Genomic DNA, 16880 nt, shown 5'->3' on the forward strand with positions numbered 1-16880 from the left:
TTCTTCTTTTTTTTTTTTTTTAATAGAATTGGGTTCATTTGTTCTTTGCATTGAGTTTAGATTCCTTTCCTTGCCCTGCTGTTTCTCTGGAATATTCTACATATGCCAACATATGCCTGGACATCTAATTGCTGTATCCTTTCTAGGAATGGGTAGGAGAGCATTGCTTAAAGGAACCTGAAAGACTATGCACGGACAAAGAACTAATATTAGACCCTGTGCTTTCGAATATGCAAGCACAGAAACTGTTGCAGCTCATCTGTTATCCTCATGGCATCAAAGAGTGTACGGAGGGGGACAATCTGCAAAGACAGCACATTAAGCGCATTCTTCAGGTAAGTGGCATGTTCTAAGGATCAGCTTCTATCACTTGGCACATTCTTTGTGATTCTAAAAAGAGTCATTCTGTCTCTTTCTTTGTCATTGCTAACCAATTTCAGAGTTCAATTCTGATTTTTATTTTCCAAATTTATTTTTCCATGGTGTTGCCATACTTTATTGCTGGATAGATACATGTGCTGCCAATTGTATGTAATTATCAGATAAATGTCAGTATTTTAAGTGAGTACTATGTTTACGTGAGAAATTAATTTTGTTGGGCGGATGTATTGAATGTGTTATTCAAGTATTATTGGAAATCATTTTGGGATTGGATTGGCTGTATAACTAGATTTTGAGTGAAGAAATGCTCGCCTCATTTCCCGTGCCTAGCTGGGTTAGCACATTATTGTAATGTTGCTATTTATTTGTTTGTCTATATTGAATATATGTAATAATATGATCCACATAAATTCCTTTATTACGTATGATTGTACTCCTGTTTCTGGGGAGTGGGAATACTGCAAGGAATTATATTTGAACACAGGTTCAAAATTCCTAGTGTTTTACTTCTTTCCCTTTTTCTCAGAATCTTGAACAGTGGACCCTGAGACAGTCCTGGTTAGAACTCCAGCTAATGATCAAACAGTGCTTGAAGGACCCTGTGAGTATATCTTGAAAGTGTGTATGAAATTTTGCGCAAAGCAAAAGCACAGGTTTAAAGATAAAGAAATACGTATGTGTGCTAGTTCTGTTATGTCTAACTCCAGGGCTCTGGTTCTGTGGCTGAAATGAACAACTTGCTGGACAATATAGCAAAGGCCACGATAGAGGTATTCCAGCAGTCTGCAGACCTGAATAATAGCTCTTCTAATTCTGGCCTGAGCCTCTTAAACCCCAGCGGTATTACAAATGCTGATACCAGTAGCACAAGACAGAATGGAATAAAGACATTTCTAAGGTATTTTTTCTCTGTAATTTTATTGGGCTAGCATTAATTTTTCCCATTACCAATTGATTTGTTCGTGTCGTGTAGTTATTTTGTCATGAAGCTGCAGGAATGTGAAGAAAATAATGACTTGTAAGTTAAAGGGTGAAGCTCGGGGTGGGTGACGTCGTAGCATCCTGAGTATTTGGTTGAGAAGATGCAGACACGTTAGAACCTCACATGAGTTCCGATTGGGTTCGTGTCTTCAGCGTCCCTTAGTCTACTGTGTTCCACCATGTTTGTTGCATGAGAAACACGGCTTCTGCCATTTTTAGGAATTGGCAGTTTTGCATAGATATATCATGATAACTTAGACCTGGAATTAGAACCTGTAGGTTTATGAAATCTTAAAGTCACTTTTTAAAGACAGATATGAATTTTATTGTTTTGGTATAAAGTGTAATAGTTAATTTTAAAACTTAAAAAAAAATTGGTTCTTAACGTATGTTTTAACCATAATACAGTTCATATGGTAACCATAACAGAAAAGTGTGTTGTTTATAGGACAAAAAGATTATTACTAATCAGAGAGCCAGAATTATAGAAAAACACTAAAAACTAGTCCAGCCATGGTATCCTCCCAGAACCACACCCTTTATTCCTTTCCATAAGCTCAGATCTTGTGCATCCAAGTTTAGTTCTGGAGTTCCATTATAACTCGGAGAGCAGATATAAAGGAGAAAGGAGGCTTTCTTGGGTGTAACATCTGTTTCTGATTTTAGCTCCTCCGAACGCAGGGGTGTGTGGTTGGTGGCCCCCCTCATTGCCAGGCTGCCCACTTCCGTGCAGGGAAGAGTGTTAAAAGCAGCGGGTGAAGAGCTGGAGAAAGGACAGCATTTGGGTTCTTCTTCAAAAAAAGAAAGGGACAGACAAAAACAGAAAAGGTATGGTGGTAGGTGTGTCTCTACCTGTGAGAGGTTAAGGGACAACTCGAAACCCTAAAATCCTGCAACCTCGTATTGTCCTCATGCCCAGAATCCTATGAAATTTAGTTTTCAAATGGAATTGGAAATGTTGAGTTAGGCAAGGCTCCGTGTCTACGAAGTTTCTGGATATGATATTTACCACACTATTTCTCAGTTTTGCCTGTGTGTCCCTGAACTTACAGAAATACTGACTCTGAACCCCACTTTATACCAACTGAATCAGATCCTGGTAGCTAATACCTGAATTTTATTTTAATTGCTTCTCAATTTTTAATTGGGTATTTATGTCTAAAATACATAGAATTTATAATTCTCGTATTTTGTCCCTGAAAGAATTATTATTTAATGTTTTTTTTTTTTAATATTTGGGGCTCTTGTTCTAGATTAGATGTTAAAACTTCTGAGTAACCAAAACTAATGTTTTCTTAAATTTATTTTATGCCCGCGAAATGGTCTCCAATAATTACATTTGAAAATTGTGTTAAATGAGAAAGAAGAAGACCTCCCTCTAATATGAAAATACCATGGTTTTGCCAACCCAGGAATAATTGGGGATACTGTAGTAGCTACCACCCCTGGCAAAAATAAGTGTCCGGTCCTCTATTCAACTCAGCGTACACCTGAACTTTTAAAATTCTCAAGGTGGAATTTGCAAGGGAGGAACTGAGGCACTGACAGGTTACACAAGTTGCTCCACTTAGGACAGGTAGAGAAGGAGGTGAAACTGGGGTTTAAACCCAGGCACTCGGGCACCTGCACGTGTGTGCTTAACTACGGCACATTTTCATAAAGACGTAGCACTATGCGTACCGTACTTTGTCATTGGATTTTTGCCACTACTCATTAACTAAGCAGCAGACAGTATTAATTTTCAAACAGTATTTGCTGGTGGGTCACTATTTGTACATTGCCTAACGTCTGCAGGGAATTCAGATTGTAGTACAGAGACATGATGCCAAGGCAGCAGCTCTCAATTGTGCTCATGTAAGATCAATCTGATTCATATATTTCGACCTAGATCTTATTTTAAGAAATTTTCTTTTCTAGTGTAGCACTTGAGTTGACAATTTGATTTCTTGTTTATCCTCTAATTGAAGATATTTTATTAACATCCCAACTTAAAACAAGTTTTTTTATTTGTTTGTTTGTTTTAACTAAATGCTTTAAAACCCCTTTCCCGGCGGAGACTGGGGGCTGTGCTGGAGCTGTGCACCAGGGGTCACTAGCAGGTGCATTGGGGACTCCCAGCTCTAATACCCTGCTGTTTGGACCTGAGATGTGTGCTCAAAAGAAACAAAACCCTCAGACAATCACTACACATATATAGGCTTATTTCCTGGACTCTAAAATGAGAGTTTTGTAGGGGAATTTTTAAAAGTTTTCATTTTATTCTGTGTATCAAATGATACTCTCTTTTTTCCTTTTTTTTTTTTTTTCTCAGTTTTGGCTGGGGCTGGGTTTGAACCCACCACCTCCGGCATATAGGGCCAGTGCCCCACTCCTTTGAGCCACAGGCGCCGCCCTATCAAGTCATAGTCTTTATGGCTCGTAGTTTTAAATTCTGCCTATTTGTGTAAAACTTGAATCTTCTTCCCTCTCTGTTCCAACATGCTCTCATGCAGCATGGATTTATGCTGGTTTGGGAATGCCCTCTAGCTCAGTAGAACATATTAAGTTATTTAGAAGCATACAATAGCTTTTAATCTCGTTAAATACAGACACGATTTAACTTTTCAAGTAGTCTTCAGCTGTTTACCACCCCTGTCTTTTTTATCTAATAAGAAAATGAATAAGAGCCAATAACCCAAAGAAAGACGTAAATGTTGTAATAGGAAGTAATCCATTCTTTCTAACTAGATCTGCTTTATTACTTCCTTTGTAGTATGTCTCTTTTGAGTCAACAACCTTTCCTCTCACTGGTACTCACCTGCCTTAAGGGACAAGATGAACAACGGGAAGGCCTCCTGACATCTCTCCAGAATCAAGTTAACCAGGTAAAGCACAGTATAATGTTAAGCCAGGCAAATCTCTCTCTAATGGCATTCATTCATCTTCCTTTCAAGTACTAAGATTAAACTAATAAGAGCACAACATGTTTTGATTAGATGCTGGGAAACCTAATCTGTGCCCTGTTGTCCTACTTGGTCACCACAAGATTAACGATTTTATAATAGTAATTATGTATATGATCCATGTGTATAGGCTATAAGAGCAAAGTTTTGTATCTTGCGTATCACCTTAAAGTGTCTGCTCCTCTCCTACCTCTGTCCCGTGGGAGAGGACATGGGGCAGTCTTTGTTACAATAGGCATGGCAGCGACACAGGACACTTTGTCCAGCTCCTCAAGCTGGGACTCCATGCCTCAGGCATGGTCTCAGCTCGAGCTCTGTAGGTTCAGAGTTTGATGTCATTGATGACAACTAAGTGCACAAAAAATAAGTTTAAAGGCATATTGGTTCATTTGCAAGAAAATGTGGACATTGCCTTTTCACCAGCCACATTTCTCCTCGTCACTGCTTGTCACTCCTAGTGTACTGCGTGGAAATCACGTGAGTAATCACGTCAGAAACTGGGGAGCACGGAATGAAGCAAAGTGGATCTATAGGTCTTGTGAGATGCTTTATCCAGATGTAGAGCCTCACTGTCCCCTCCCTGTGGTTCTGTGTTTCTATGCCATCATGTCTTTCCCTTGAATGGAGCTGGATGGACGTGGACAAGGTCACCTAATTTTATTTGGTCCTCCCACCATCTCTTGCCTTTCGGGTGTGAGAAATCACTTCTCTATACAGCAGCCAGAGTGATCCTTTTTAAACATAAAGTCACATGTTACTCTGGTGTCCAAAGTGCTCTTGTACCTACAGTAAATATTAAGCCTGACATGATTCGGTGCTGGCTGTCTCTGGCACCTCGTCTTCTGCCAGTCATGGCCTCACCCCTGCCCTCCTGTCACACTGGCCATGCTAGTTTCAGTGCCTGTGCATCTTGTCCCTCTAGCTGGAGGGATCCCCTCCCAGATACCAGCCTGGCCTCAACTTCATTCCAGTCTCCATTTGCACGTTAATTAACTCCTCAGGGAGGCCGTGGGGGTCCCTCTCAACCTAGGACCACAGTCATTCTCTGTCCCCTTGTCCTGCTTCATCACACTTAATTTTTATTTCTCCTCCTACTGTTACGTGAGCTCCCTGAGAGCTTATAGTTTTTGTTGCCTGCCCTGTACCCTCAATTTAACCTTGGGAGAGGTCCTCATCTTCTGATGAGATTTGGGGAGTGCTCTGTTCTCATTATGCAGTATATTTACAGCTTGCTGTTGGGTTGGGTCACTTCTCCATGTGATTCGTTTCAACTCTTTTAAGATGATTTGTATTAAATAACTACCTTATTTCAGGACACTATAGGGTTTTTTTGTTTGTTGGTTTTATTCTTTGTTTTGTTTTCGTCTTTGTTTGTTTTATTCTTCATTTTGTTTTTGTCTTTTTTTTCTCATGCCATGTGATTCTGCACTATTGCCTACTTGTGACTTCCTTTCCTAAGCAAACGTTTTCTTCCCCAACATTAGCCTGAGTCACTGAGGACATAAGAAAGCCCACTTTATGAACTGGCATGCCATTTGTCCAATGGTCAATATAAAATGTTTTTCCAAATACTATACATTCTCTTTCTCAAGGAAGACATGTCTATAAGATAGCAAATTTCTTCTTTCATAACACATCAAAACAGAAAATTTGCTAGGGTTCTTTGGATGTCCTTAGAAATTTAACAAGGGGCTGATGTAAACTATGATTCCTTCTTCAATATTTATCTTCATAACACCAAGGAAAGCATATTTTAAAAATATTTAGTAATACTTATTTAATAGCTTTTAAAGCATCTTCCCAGACCTAATAACAGGGTATATGTATGTGTAATTAGATAAGATTTTCTTCTTCTATTTAGAAAGGCAAATGAACAAAGAAATAGCCTGATTTGTCTGCATGGAGGAAGGGGAGGAAAGCTAAAATTAGATTTAGCTTCATTAATTTGTTAAAGCTAAATTTTGGTAATCAGTAAAGAGTTCAATTTCCCTTTGAATGTGAGAAAAAAAGTCTGTTTTTATCCGGGGGAAAGGTGTTTTGTTTTGTTTTAATTTTTTCCTGGTCTTAGATCTTAAGTAACTGGAGAGAAGAACGCTACCAAGATGACATAAAGGCGCGGCAGATGGCGCACGAGGCCCTGCAACTCCGCCTCAATTTGGTAAGAGACCCTTCTAGCGTCTTCCTCTCCATTCCACGTACCTGTGGGTGGCAGTAACTCCAGCTTTTCACTTGTTTTCTGGGCAGTCTGCGGGGCAAGGCGAGGACTTCCAGCGTCTGCTCTGCCCACTTCCCCCTCTGTCCAGCCTTCCGTGCTCCTTGCCGCTTTCCTTCCTGTCTGGTTAGCCTTCTGGACACCGGCGGATATTTTAAGCATCGACTTGCCTTTTCCACCCTCCACCCCTTTGAATCATCTGAGACAACTATTATTTTGAGATGTTAGCTTCTATTATACTCATTTCATTAAAAAAGGAAAAGCCTTGTAACTTGAAATTTTGTCAAACTTTGCATCCAATTGATCCTAACGACAAACCCCACATGAATTTTTTTACAGGAATTTAAAATGTCTCACACACATCGCAATGCCTTTCCATTTCTTTTCCCATGGGGCAAGCCCAAGGGAAGGCTGCTCTCCCTAGAGTAGACGGCTCGTGTTCTGACAGCTGTTTTTAACCTAACTCCCCATAAGAACTGGCAGGCCAGCGGGCCGGTCCTTTTGCTCATCATTACTTCTGTGTGAGTGAACATTTCCACATGTTGTTATGATTAGCAGGCATAGATTCAGCAGTAATGCAACAACAAACACATAGCTACAGATAATCAGGTTATGTGGCCTCCTGGGCACTATTCAGGTTTCACTCAGCCACAGTTGCAGCATGACACTGTCACTCTAGGTTAGGAACAAAAGAGAAGTATATGGCACCCTCAGTTACTCACTTCTCTTTCTTTTATTTAGTCAATTTGTAGATGACTGACCTGTGCTGTAGGGACTAAAAAGAGTGATAAATAAGACAGAGCCTGAAGGATAGTCCATACCCTAGGTCACCTCTTTTTTCAAACTAATCAGAATTTGGGCAGATAGAGTAATGGAGATGGTATTTTCTCCTGCACAGAAGGCAAACTCTTTGTTGCATTGTGTACCTCAGGTAGGAGGAATGTTCGACACGGTACAGAGGAGCACCCAGTGGACCACAGACTGGGCCCTCCTGCTCCTGCAGATCATCACTTCCGGAACCGTGGACATGCACACTAACAAGTACGTCTCCATCAGGTCATTGCTATTCTGCTGCGCGATGCCTGGTGTAAGATCTGATACACTGCTGGCAGATCCTACCACGTCTCAGTTACTTAAATACCATTAAAAATTGTGTGCCGTGAATAAAAATGCTCATTTAATCAAGTGTATCTTGATTTTACTTAAGATGAAAATACTTCTTTTATTCCCCTCTTAGTGAATTATTCACAACCGTTCTCGACATGCTGGGTGTTTTAATCAATGGAACATTAGCCTCTGACCTGTCAAATGCTTCCCCAGGGGGATCTGAAGAGAACAAACGCGCATACATGAATTTGGTAAAGAAACTGAAAGTAAGCTTGTGCTCAGCCTGTATTCTGAGCTCCTGTTGTCTACGGATTTGTTATGTAGAGCATTTCATATGATTTACCAGTACCCACAAGTTATGCATGTAGCCTCGATGATTTTTCATCCTTTTAAAAAAAAATTATATTTGTAAAACATGTTCAATATTTTAAGGAACCTTAGACATCTATTAAATATATAAGCAAAATACTAACATTAAATTTAGAATAAACCTGTGCTTGGACTTGTACATGTAATTGAAGAATAAACCTTCTGCATTGATATTTGTAAATCTAACTCTTTTGACTAACTGCTGACACAATCTTTAAAGCAAACTGTAAGTAAACAGTGTGAAGAAGTAAATCAATAAATCTGTTGACCTTACCAATAAAATAACCGATGTTCACCTTGTGATCTGACCCTGGATGGGAGAAAGTGTTCCGTCCCGGGGCTCCTGCCTTCTGACTGCAAACGCTACCCTGGATTTTTGTCATTTCAGCACGATGATGTTTGTTGTGTAACAAGGGCGCCTTTGTATGTTTCTATTTTCTACTTAAATAGAAGAAATGAAACGCCACTTTAATTTGGAGCTGCCTCAGAAACCATGTTCAGGTTTAGAGAACATGCTAGCTTAGGAAAAAAAAAAAAAGGAAATGTTTCGTAGAGAACTTCCTCCTCGTTAGCTTTTGCCTTTATTGTAATTTCTGCCCCACTTTCTCTCTCTTTTTCTTCAGAAAGAACTAGGAGACAAGCGATCGGAAAGTATCGACAAAGTGCGACAGTTGCTGCCTTTGCCGAAACAGACATGCGATGTGATCACTTGTGAACCTATGGGTTCCTTGATCGACACAAAGGGGAACAAAATTGCTGGATTTGATTCTATAGATAAAAAACAGGCAAGAGTAAAAATTTTTTTCTCATATGTGAATTTATCTATTTGTAAAAAACAAAGACTTTTTCTTTTCTTCCTATGGGCTATGTAAAGCATCTCCGTTCTGCTGTTTCTTGATCTTTTTAAGCATATTCTTGCCATCTACGTGCAATGGACATTATCATATAAATAGATCATATTTTCGAAGATCTTTATTTAAAGTGTTTATCCAAATTTAAGCAAATTTATGAAATTCACCAAGGGAAAACAAATTAAAAGCTTAGTAATGGAGAAAAAAAAATAGCAAAGACTTATCTAATTTTACCTCATATTTGGAAGCAGAGTATGTTTAGATAAGAAAATTTTTATTGATGAAAATCACCATGTAATAAGTCTTTTCTAGTAAAAATTATTTTAAATGATACTTAAACTCTTATGAAATAATATTTAATAGACACTTGTTTTATACGTGTATACAATATTAGGGAAGGTTCTCTAACATACAAGAAGAGGGATCATTTGTTTTTTCAATGACTATTCAGCAGTCACAGACATTCTGCAGTCACTGACAGGGAAGAGTGAGCTCCTACCCTCAAGGGGAAGTAGGTGGAAATTTACAGCATGATAAGATTTATATGTCGTAGTACATCAGAGAGGGTATTAGAGGATTTGTAGGAAAAGCCATCAAAGTTAGACAAGGAAAAGTAGAGTCCTAACAAATGAACACATCGATAGTTTTGAAGGATTGAGAGTTAGCTGTGAGCTAGCGAAAGGTGTGTTACAAGTGAAGAGGAAAGTTTGTATAAAAATATGAAAGGATGTGGCTTAAAGGGTAAATGCCATGCTGTGGTAATTTAGCGTAGTCTGAAGACCCAATGCCAGTGTGGTTGAGGAAAGAGAGAAAGCTAGAGTCATGGTCCAGTTGAGTTTACAGTGTCTGTGGTCTCCCTCATGGTAAGACGCCTGGATATGTGGTCTTGGCACCCAGAAAGAGTTCATGTCTCAACACAAATATTAGGAAACAGTCGATTTATAGGTGGCAATTGGACTTTGCTTTTGGATGAAAGCCATTCATGAAAGAGTCAGTGTAGATAAAAATGTTTTGTTTTGTTTTTTATTATTATTATTATTCTCATGCTCACATCTTAAGGAATTTCTGAGAAGTTATTTGGGGGACTATTTTGAGGAAGAAAATTTTCAGATTGGTATCTAGGAAAAACACCAGGCAATCACCAATTAATGTTAAAAAATAAAAGACCTTTACTTGCAGAAACAGAATAATAATTTTTCTTCTAGAGTCAGTAAATATAAGCTTGAGTTGAAAGATTTTATTTGTACCTGCTGCTACATTTAATTCTATAATATTTCCATATTCAGAGATTGGCTTATTAGTAAATACATGAAAGGTACAGTATTGAACCAAGTTCATAAAGGTCTCAGGGGTCCTCAAACTGCAGCCTGCAGGCCACATGAGGCAGTGTGATTGTATTTGTTCCCATTTTGTTTTTTTACTTCAAGATAAGATATGTGCAGTGTGCATAGGAATTTGTTCATAGTTTTTTTTTTTTTTTAACTACAGTCTGGCCCTTCAACGGTCTGAGAGACAGTGAATTGGCCCCCTGTTTAAAAAGTTTGAGGACCTCCGTGACCAGGATGAATGTTAACATGAACCCAAGTAGAGTAACTTGACTTTTAAATATGCTATCATCTTAAAAATAATAGACTCCAGAGGTCTGTAACTGATTGTAATTTAATGTGGTAAGATCACCTTTGCACTGTACTTTAGATTTGTTGATTTTGACTAAAACTAAATGAAAAATGCATTTATGGTAAGATGTACTGGACTGCCTTCTGTTTCCTGAAAACACGTGGGGAAAACACGTGGAGAAAGGAGCTTGCAGGTCTGAATTCCAGCCCCTGGTCTCCAGTGTTCTGGCTTTGTAGCCCTGTCTACAGTGTGCTAGGGTTCTCTAGGACCCACGCTTGCCAGAATGTTCTCTGAATCCCTGTCCTATGAATGCGGGTAAGATCTGAATGTGTTGTCATAGAGAACCATTTTACTACAGGGCCTCCAGGTCTCTACGAAGCAGAAGGTGTCCCCATGGGACTTGTTCGAGGGTCAGAAGAACCCAGCTCCTCTGTCCTGGGCCTGGTTCGGGACTGTCCGAGTGGACCGCAAGGTGATCAAGTACGAGGAGCAGCATCACCTCCTTTTGTATCACACACACCCTATGCCCAAGCCCCGCAGCTACTACCTCGAGCCGCTGCCCCTGCCTCCTGAGGAGGAAGAGGAAGAGCCTACATCCCCCATCTCTCAGGAACCAGAACGGAAATCAGCTGAGCTGTCAGATCAGGGAAAAACCACAACAGATGAAGAGAAGAAAACAAAGGGAAGGAAGCGTAAGACAAAGTCAAGCTCCAGAGTTGATGTAAGTGGGAGAAGTGGAGAGAACTCAGTTCAGTAGCATCTAGTCTGAGATTTACCTGCACCCACATGACATCCCCAGAAGCGATGCTCAGAGTGTTGTAACAGTTACCCCGACAGGTCTCTGTCATAATTAACCAAATACTATGCAGTGGCTTCTCACAGATGACGGGACTAAAGCCTTGGATTTTTTCCTCCTCTTTTTAAATAACTTTTTAATTTTAGGCTTTTATTGTGAGTAATATTTAGTTAATATTTCAGTGCTTGATAATTCACAGATTATCTCAGGTTTGAAAACTGAATTTTTTAAAAACTATAATATCCTCTCACATTTTTAGCATGTCCAAAATATTTATTATATTTTGAGCAGCTGGTATCAGTAGGAAATTAACATAAAAGCTCTTTCTTTCTCTTGATAAAAGTTACATCTCGCATATGCCACAGGATTTCCTTAGATTTCATGCCTTACCATTCGGTCCTACCCTACTCTGCGTTCTACTTCTTTGCCATATTTTCAGAGTTTGTAAAAGATAAAGCACACCTAATTTAAAATGGCTTTTCTTCTTGTTTCCTTACTACCGTTCCCTACCTATGACATTGTTGTCTTTAAGACAAGAGAAATCTTCTTGCTGGTGATTTAAAAATAATTTTATAAGACTTAAGGGGAAATGCCTGAAGTATCTTTCTATCTAAATTCACCAGGAAAATACTTCAGAGAATTGGGGACAGTTTTCTATAAGATGCAAGAGTGGTCGTTCTGCACAGTGGGAAAAATATTAGCAGATTAGTTCAAATGTTCATGAGTAATTATTGTTATTGCTCATCTATATTGGGACCAAAACATACCTTTTCGTAGCCGGGAAAGCTAGCTCTGTGCTTAATATTATTTTAGGAATGACCACCATCGTGTTGGGAACATGATTCAGTCTTCCTACTAGTATTTATCTTTAGGGGATGTTCAATGTGGTCCACACTGACATGTGTACATCTCGGGGTCCTAGCCTGTCCATCCTTATGGATGAGCTTTTATTCTTTTCACATGTGAAAGCCCTGAAACCTTTCTCATTCCCCAGGGAGTCTGGTTGTCCCCTCCTCCTGTACTGCTTCTGAGGCGGCCCCTTTTTTCATTGATAAAATTGCAAGAAACTGAGATTTCGCTTCTCCTTCATCTTCTAGGGCCAGACTAGAGAAGGAGGGAAGGTGAGGGAATCTAGACTTATAGGTATAATCCTTAGAAACTGCAGCTGCTGTCAGGAGGATGCCCAGGGTGAGGGGGCATCATCATCTTTAGAGTGCTATCCTAAAATGGCAAGTGAGATATTGCCTAGGCCAGGCCGGGGAATGATTCTGAAGCACCTTTCTGGGTGTCAGACCCAGGGTAACAGGAAGATCTTCTAAGATAAAATGATCAGGAGACTTGGCAACAGAAGATGCTCTTTCAGCTGAGGGTATCGTAAAGTATTGCTATTCTGAATTTACTTTTAGTATTTTAAAGATGGTGTTTAGAAGTCTTCCTTTTCCATCCGTCCACTACGAGCCAAGTGGTTTTTTTTTTTTTTTTTTTTTGTTGTTGTTGTTGCAGTTTGGCCAGGGCTGGGCTTGAACCCGCCACCCTCGGCATATGGGACCGGCGCCCTACTCACTGAGCCATAGGCGCCGCCCGAGGCAAGTGGTTTTTAAGTCAAGGAAAAAAAATGTATCTTGAATGAATGTTTTGCAGAGGATATATTGACAGTCTTTTTGCCTTCCACCTTCTTCTTTATAAACACAGTCTTGTACAGTAGGATAGGAAATATCTCAAATAATTTAAGAGGAAGAATTTACATTAATAAAGTGTATGGTATATGACCTTAGGTAACTTTTTAAAAACTTTATGTTGAAGGAATATCCACAGAGCAACATATACCGAGTGCCTCCTAATTACTCACCCATCTCATCCCAAATGATGCATCACCCGCAGTCCACGCTGTGGAGCTACAACCTTGTGGGCCAGCCCCAGCAGCCCGGCTTCTTCCTGCAGAACCAATCTCTCACTCCAGGTATGTGTCAAGAGAGCACAGTCAGGTCGCTCTGAGATGAGAAACAGCTTGAGCTTCTCCTTGCTTTTGAATGGAAGCCTCCACAAAACTTAGAAATTTTAAGAACTGAATACTCAGTGGACATTTCTGTGTTTCCCACCACTCCAGTGTTTTTCTTTCTCTCTTTTGTTTTGCTTTGTTTTGTTTTTCTTCTTCTAAAATAATGTTTAACTACTATTCCATATACTGACTTTGGAATTTTCACCGGTTTTAGAAGGAAATTAGCCAGTGCAGTGATTAAAAGCTAAGCTCCATGAGACAAAGTTGATAAAGGCTTTATGTTGTGAAATTTGCAAATTTTTATCAGATAGAATTCTTATGAGTATGTAAAAATATTAGATAACACTGCACAGCGTCTTTGCTACCTTTTTATGTTGAGGATTTTAAATCATTTATATTAATGAAGCAGTTTAGAAAGTTGATTCAGCAAAGTGATTTAGGTATTAAAAGGAAAGCTACCTCAGTAAATATTCCTGATTTTAGTATTGCTCTGGTTCAAGCCCAGGCACACTGCACATCTCAAATAAAGAATTTCTAGATAAAAACATCTCTTAACTAGAAATGAATTCAATTTTCTTTCCATGTGAAAAGTTACATGTTTTAGCATATCTAAATTACTTTGAAATCTCAATCTGCCTTGTGTTAGGATTCCCCATTTTATTTGTAACATAACTATTTTTTGTATATTTTGAAACATGTATAAAAGGACATGTTTGATTATTGGCTTGCAGCATGGGAAAAATCCATATTTTCTTTAAATGAGTGCTTAAAAGAGCTGGTCTGAGATTTAGAATATTAGTTTCAAATCTGGCTCTACCACTCTCTTGCCAAGTCTTAATTTCCCTGTGCCTCATCTGATCATCTGTAAAATGGATCTGCTAATATAAACTCTCTTAAGGCAGAAGATTCAGTTATTCATTCAACAAAATGTGTTGAACTTATATTGGACCCTGTTTTGGGTGCTGGGATATTGCAGTGAACAAAATGGATAAGATGCTTATTAATTCTCAAAGGGTGAAGTAAAGTTTATATTATACACACACACACACACACACACACATAAAATTTAAAGTAAATTTAAAAAAATATATGGCCCATAGAAGATATCCTGACACCACAGACATGTTCAGTAAACGATCTTAACATATTCCTGCCTCCGGGCATTGCTCGCACTGGTCCCTTGGCCTGCAGGGGTCTCCCTCAGACACCCGTCTGGTTCACTGCCTGCTTCAGATATGCCCTTCCCAGTAAGCCCTCCACTGGATAGCTCTGGTTTATTTTTTGTTGTTGTTGGGGGTTTTTTGTTTGTTTTTATAGGATATTCTTCGTTTCTCTCAACCGTTCTTGAGAGAGGGCAATTATTGTCAAAGTTCCATTTATCTTCTGAGTAAAACTACATGGGAGAGACGATCTGAGCACTTGTAGTACAATCAGGAAAATCTTCAGTGACAAAAGTTAAGGGTTACACATTTAGTATAAAACCTTATTTTCTTCACAAAGTAACACATTATTGCATAGATGTTTTACGTATGAGCTATAGATAGCTGCTCATGTTCTATAAGTGTTTGATTGCCGCTACTAGAGAAAGAAACCAAACATGTAAACTGATTCTCATGCTAGGACAGACTCACACAGATCTCTAATGCTACAGAGGTAACAAGTTTCATTCTCAACTAAGCCATTACTGGATTTTCAAGATTTCCTGCCAGTCTGTGTAGCAGCATCTTTTTCCTTGTTCTGAAGAATGTAAGAATATGTCCGAAATTTCTGGACCAGTAGGGTGTATGTTTTCTCTCCAGTAGACTTCCTGCAATTTCAGAGCGCTGTTTTTAAATTATAAGCCACACCCCTTCTCCGCACCCGTTTCCCCCCCCCTTTGTTCTGCTTCCCCATAGTGTCAGCACTCGGCATATAATTTACTGTCCTATTACCTTATGATCGTCCTGCCCCAGAATGTAAACTCTGTGGGGACATATTTTTTATGTCCACAGCGTTATCTCCAGAACTCACGGCAGCATCTGGCGTATAGCCGGCTCTTACAAATAGGTTGAATGGACGAGTGTAGACTAAAGAGCAAGCTGGACTAGCCCAACAGAGGTGGAAAATAACAGAATTGTCCTCTTTTTTTTTAACTTTCTCTCTAGGATTGCAAGGTTCTTGTGAATTTTTAGCCATTTAAAACTTTATAGATATTGAAGATTCCTCACAGATATTGAAACACAGACTGTTTATGAATTAAAGGCTAACAACTTTATAAAATACCCTTCCCTCTTAGAATACTATTAAAAGGCATTTATAAGTTGAGGAACTTTAGTTAGGTATTAGATGACATGTAAGAAAAAAAATTTGAAGAAATTAATTATGTGATTGAATGAACAGATTTTCATTAAAGTGAATTTTACAAAGTTGTGGAAGAATATGTACAGCATGATTCTGCTCGTATACAGTTTAAACACCAAGCAATCCCGGCCATCACAAACGCATATATACCTTACCGATACTTCTCTCATGTATACACACCAGTATGGTAACATTATAAGGAAATATGTGGGAACATTAAACATCAAATTCAGAATAGCATTTGGTAGGAGGTGAGGAAAGTAATCAAGTAGGAATATACAGAGGGCTTCAGATGCATTCATAATTTCTTTTTTTTTCTATTTTTTTTCTGATAGAGCCTACAAGAAATATTTTTTTAATTATTTTATTTTTTTTATAATCTTCTACAAGATTATAGAAGAAGAGTTAGGAAATTTTGTTAAAAGTGGAGGATAGGGAAGGGAACACTTTTACACTGCTGGTGGGACTGCAAACTAGTACAACCTTTCTGGAAGGAAGTATGGAGAAACCTCAAAGCACTCAAGCTAGACCTCCCATTTGATCCTGCAATCCCATTACTGGGCATCTACCCAGAAGGAAAGAAATCCTTTTATCATAAGGACACTTGTACTAGACTGTTTACTGCAGCTCAATTTACAATTGCCAAAATGTGGAAACAGCCTAAATGCCCACCAACCCAGGAATGGATTAAACTGTGGTATATGTATACCATGGAATACTATTCAGCTATTAAAAAAAATGGAGACTTTACATCCTTTGTATTACCCTGGATGGAAGTGGAAGACATTATTCTTAGTAAAGCATCACAAGAATGGAGAAGCATGAATCCTATGTACTCAATTTTGATAAGACAATTAATGACAATTATGGTTATGGGGGCGGAAACAGAAAGAGGGAGGGAGGGAGGTGGGTGGGGCCTTGGTGTGTGCCACGCCTTTTGGGGGCAAGACACGATTGCAAGAGGGATGTTACCTAAGAAATGCAATCAGTGTAACCTGGCTTATTGTACCCTCAATGAATCCCCAACAATAAAAAAAAATAAATAAATAAAAATCTTAATGTCACACCTAAAAAAATATTTCCTTTTTTATAAATGAATCTATTAAAGTTTCTAGTAGGTATTAATATAGTTTTAATTCTTGCTTCAGTAGTAGGTACTCTCTCACATATGACTCAGATTGAGTTTTTATTTTTTTCCAAATGTTCTTCAAATGCCATTGGGTGACTTCATAAATCCCATCGCTAATGGAGGTACTAAGTTTTTAAGAGAATGAAGGGTTTTTGA

The 16880-nt window shown here is 38.8% G+C and overlaps 2 protein-coding genes across 8 annotated transcripts in view; one reads left to right on the forward strand and one right to left on the reverse strand.

Moving 5' to 3' along the window:
* Positions 1–8371, reverse strand: part of P2RY12 (purinergic receptor P2Y12) — a 45092-nt gene extending 36721 nt beyond the window's left edge. Inside the window, exon 1 of the mRNA XM_053599381.1 lies at positions 8267–8371. The gene's annotated coding sequence lies outside the window, so the exon portion shown is untranslated. The remainder of the gene's footprint in view (positions 1–8266) is intronic.
* The window catches only part of MED12L (mediator complex subunit 12L), a 337656-nt gene that overhangs the window by 281470 nt on the left and 39306 nt on the right, over positions 1–16880 (forward strand). For all 7 annotated transcript variants that reach the window (XM_053599366.1, XM_053599369.1, XM_053599370.1 and 4 more), the window contains 11 exons: positions 147–335; positions 908–982; positions 1089–1279; positions 2029–2190; positions 4115–4226; positions 6373–6462; positions 7448–7557; positions 7754–7889; positions 8616–8777; positions 10819–11181; positions 13060–13216. In XM_053599366.1, coding sequence (XP_053455341.1) covers positions 147–335; positions 908–982; positions 1089–1279; positions 2029–2190; positions 4115–4226; positions 6373–6462; positions 7448–7557; positions 7754–7889; positions 8616–8777; positions 10819–11181; positions 13060–13216 — 1747 coding nt within the window. The remainder of the gene's footprint in view (positions 1–146; positions 336–907; positions 983–1088; positions 1280–2028; positions 2191–4114; positions 4227–6372; positions 6463–7447; positions 7558–7753; positions 7890–8615; positions 8778–10818; positions 11182–13059; positions 13217–16880) is intronic.

Source organism: Nycticebus coucang, chromosome 8, assembly GCF_027406575.1.
Source record: "Nycticebus coucang isolate mNycCou1 chromosome 8, mNycCou1.pri, whole genome shotgun sequence".
NCBI classification, from domain to species: domain Eukaryota; kingdom Metazoa; phylum Chordata; class Mammalia; order Primates; family Lorisidae; genus Nycticebus; species Nycticebus coucang.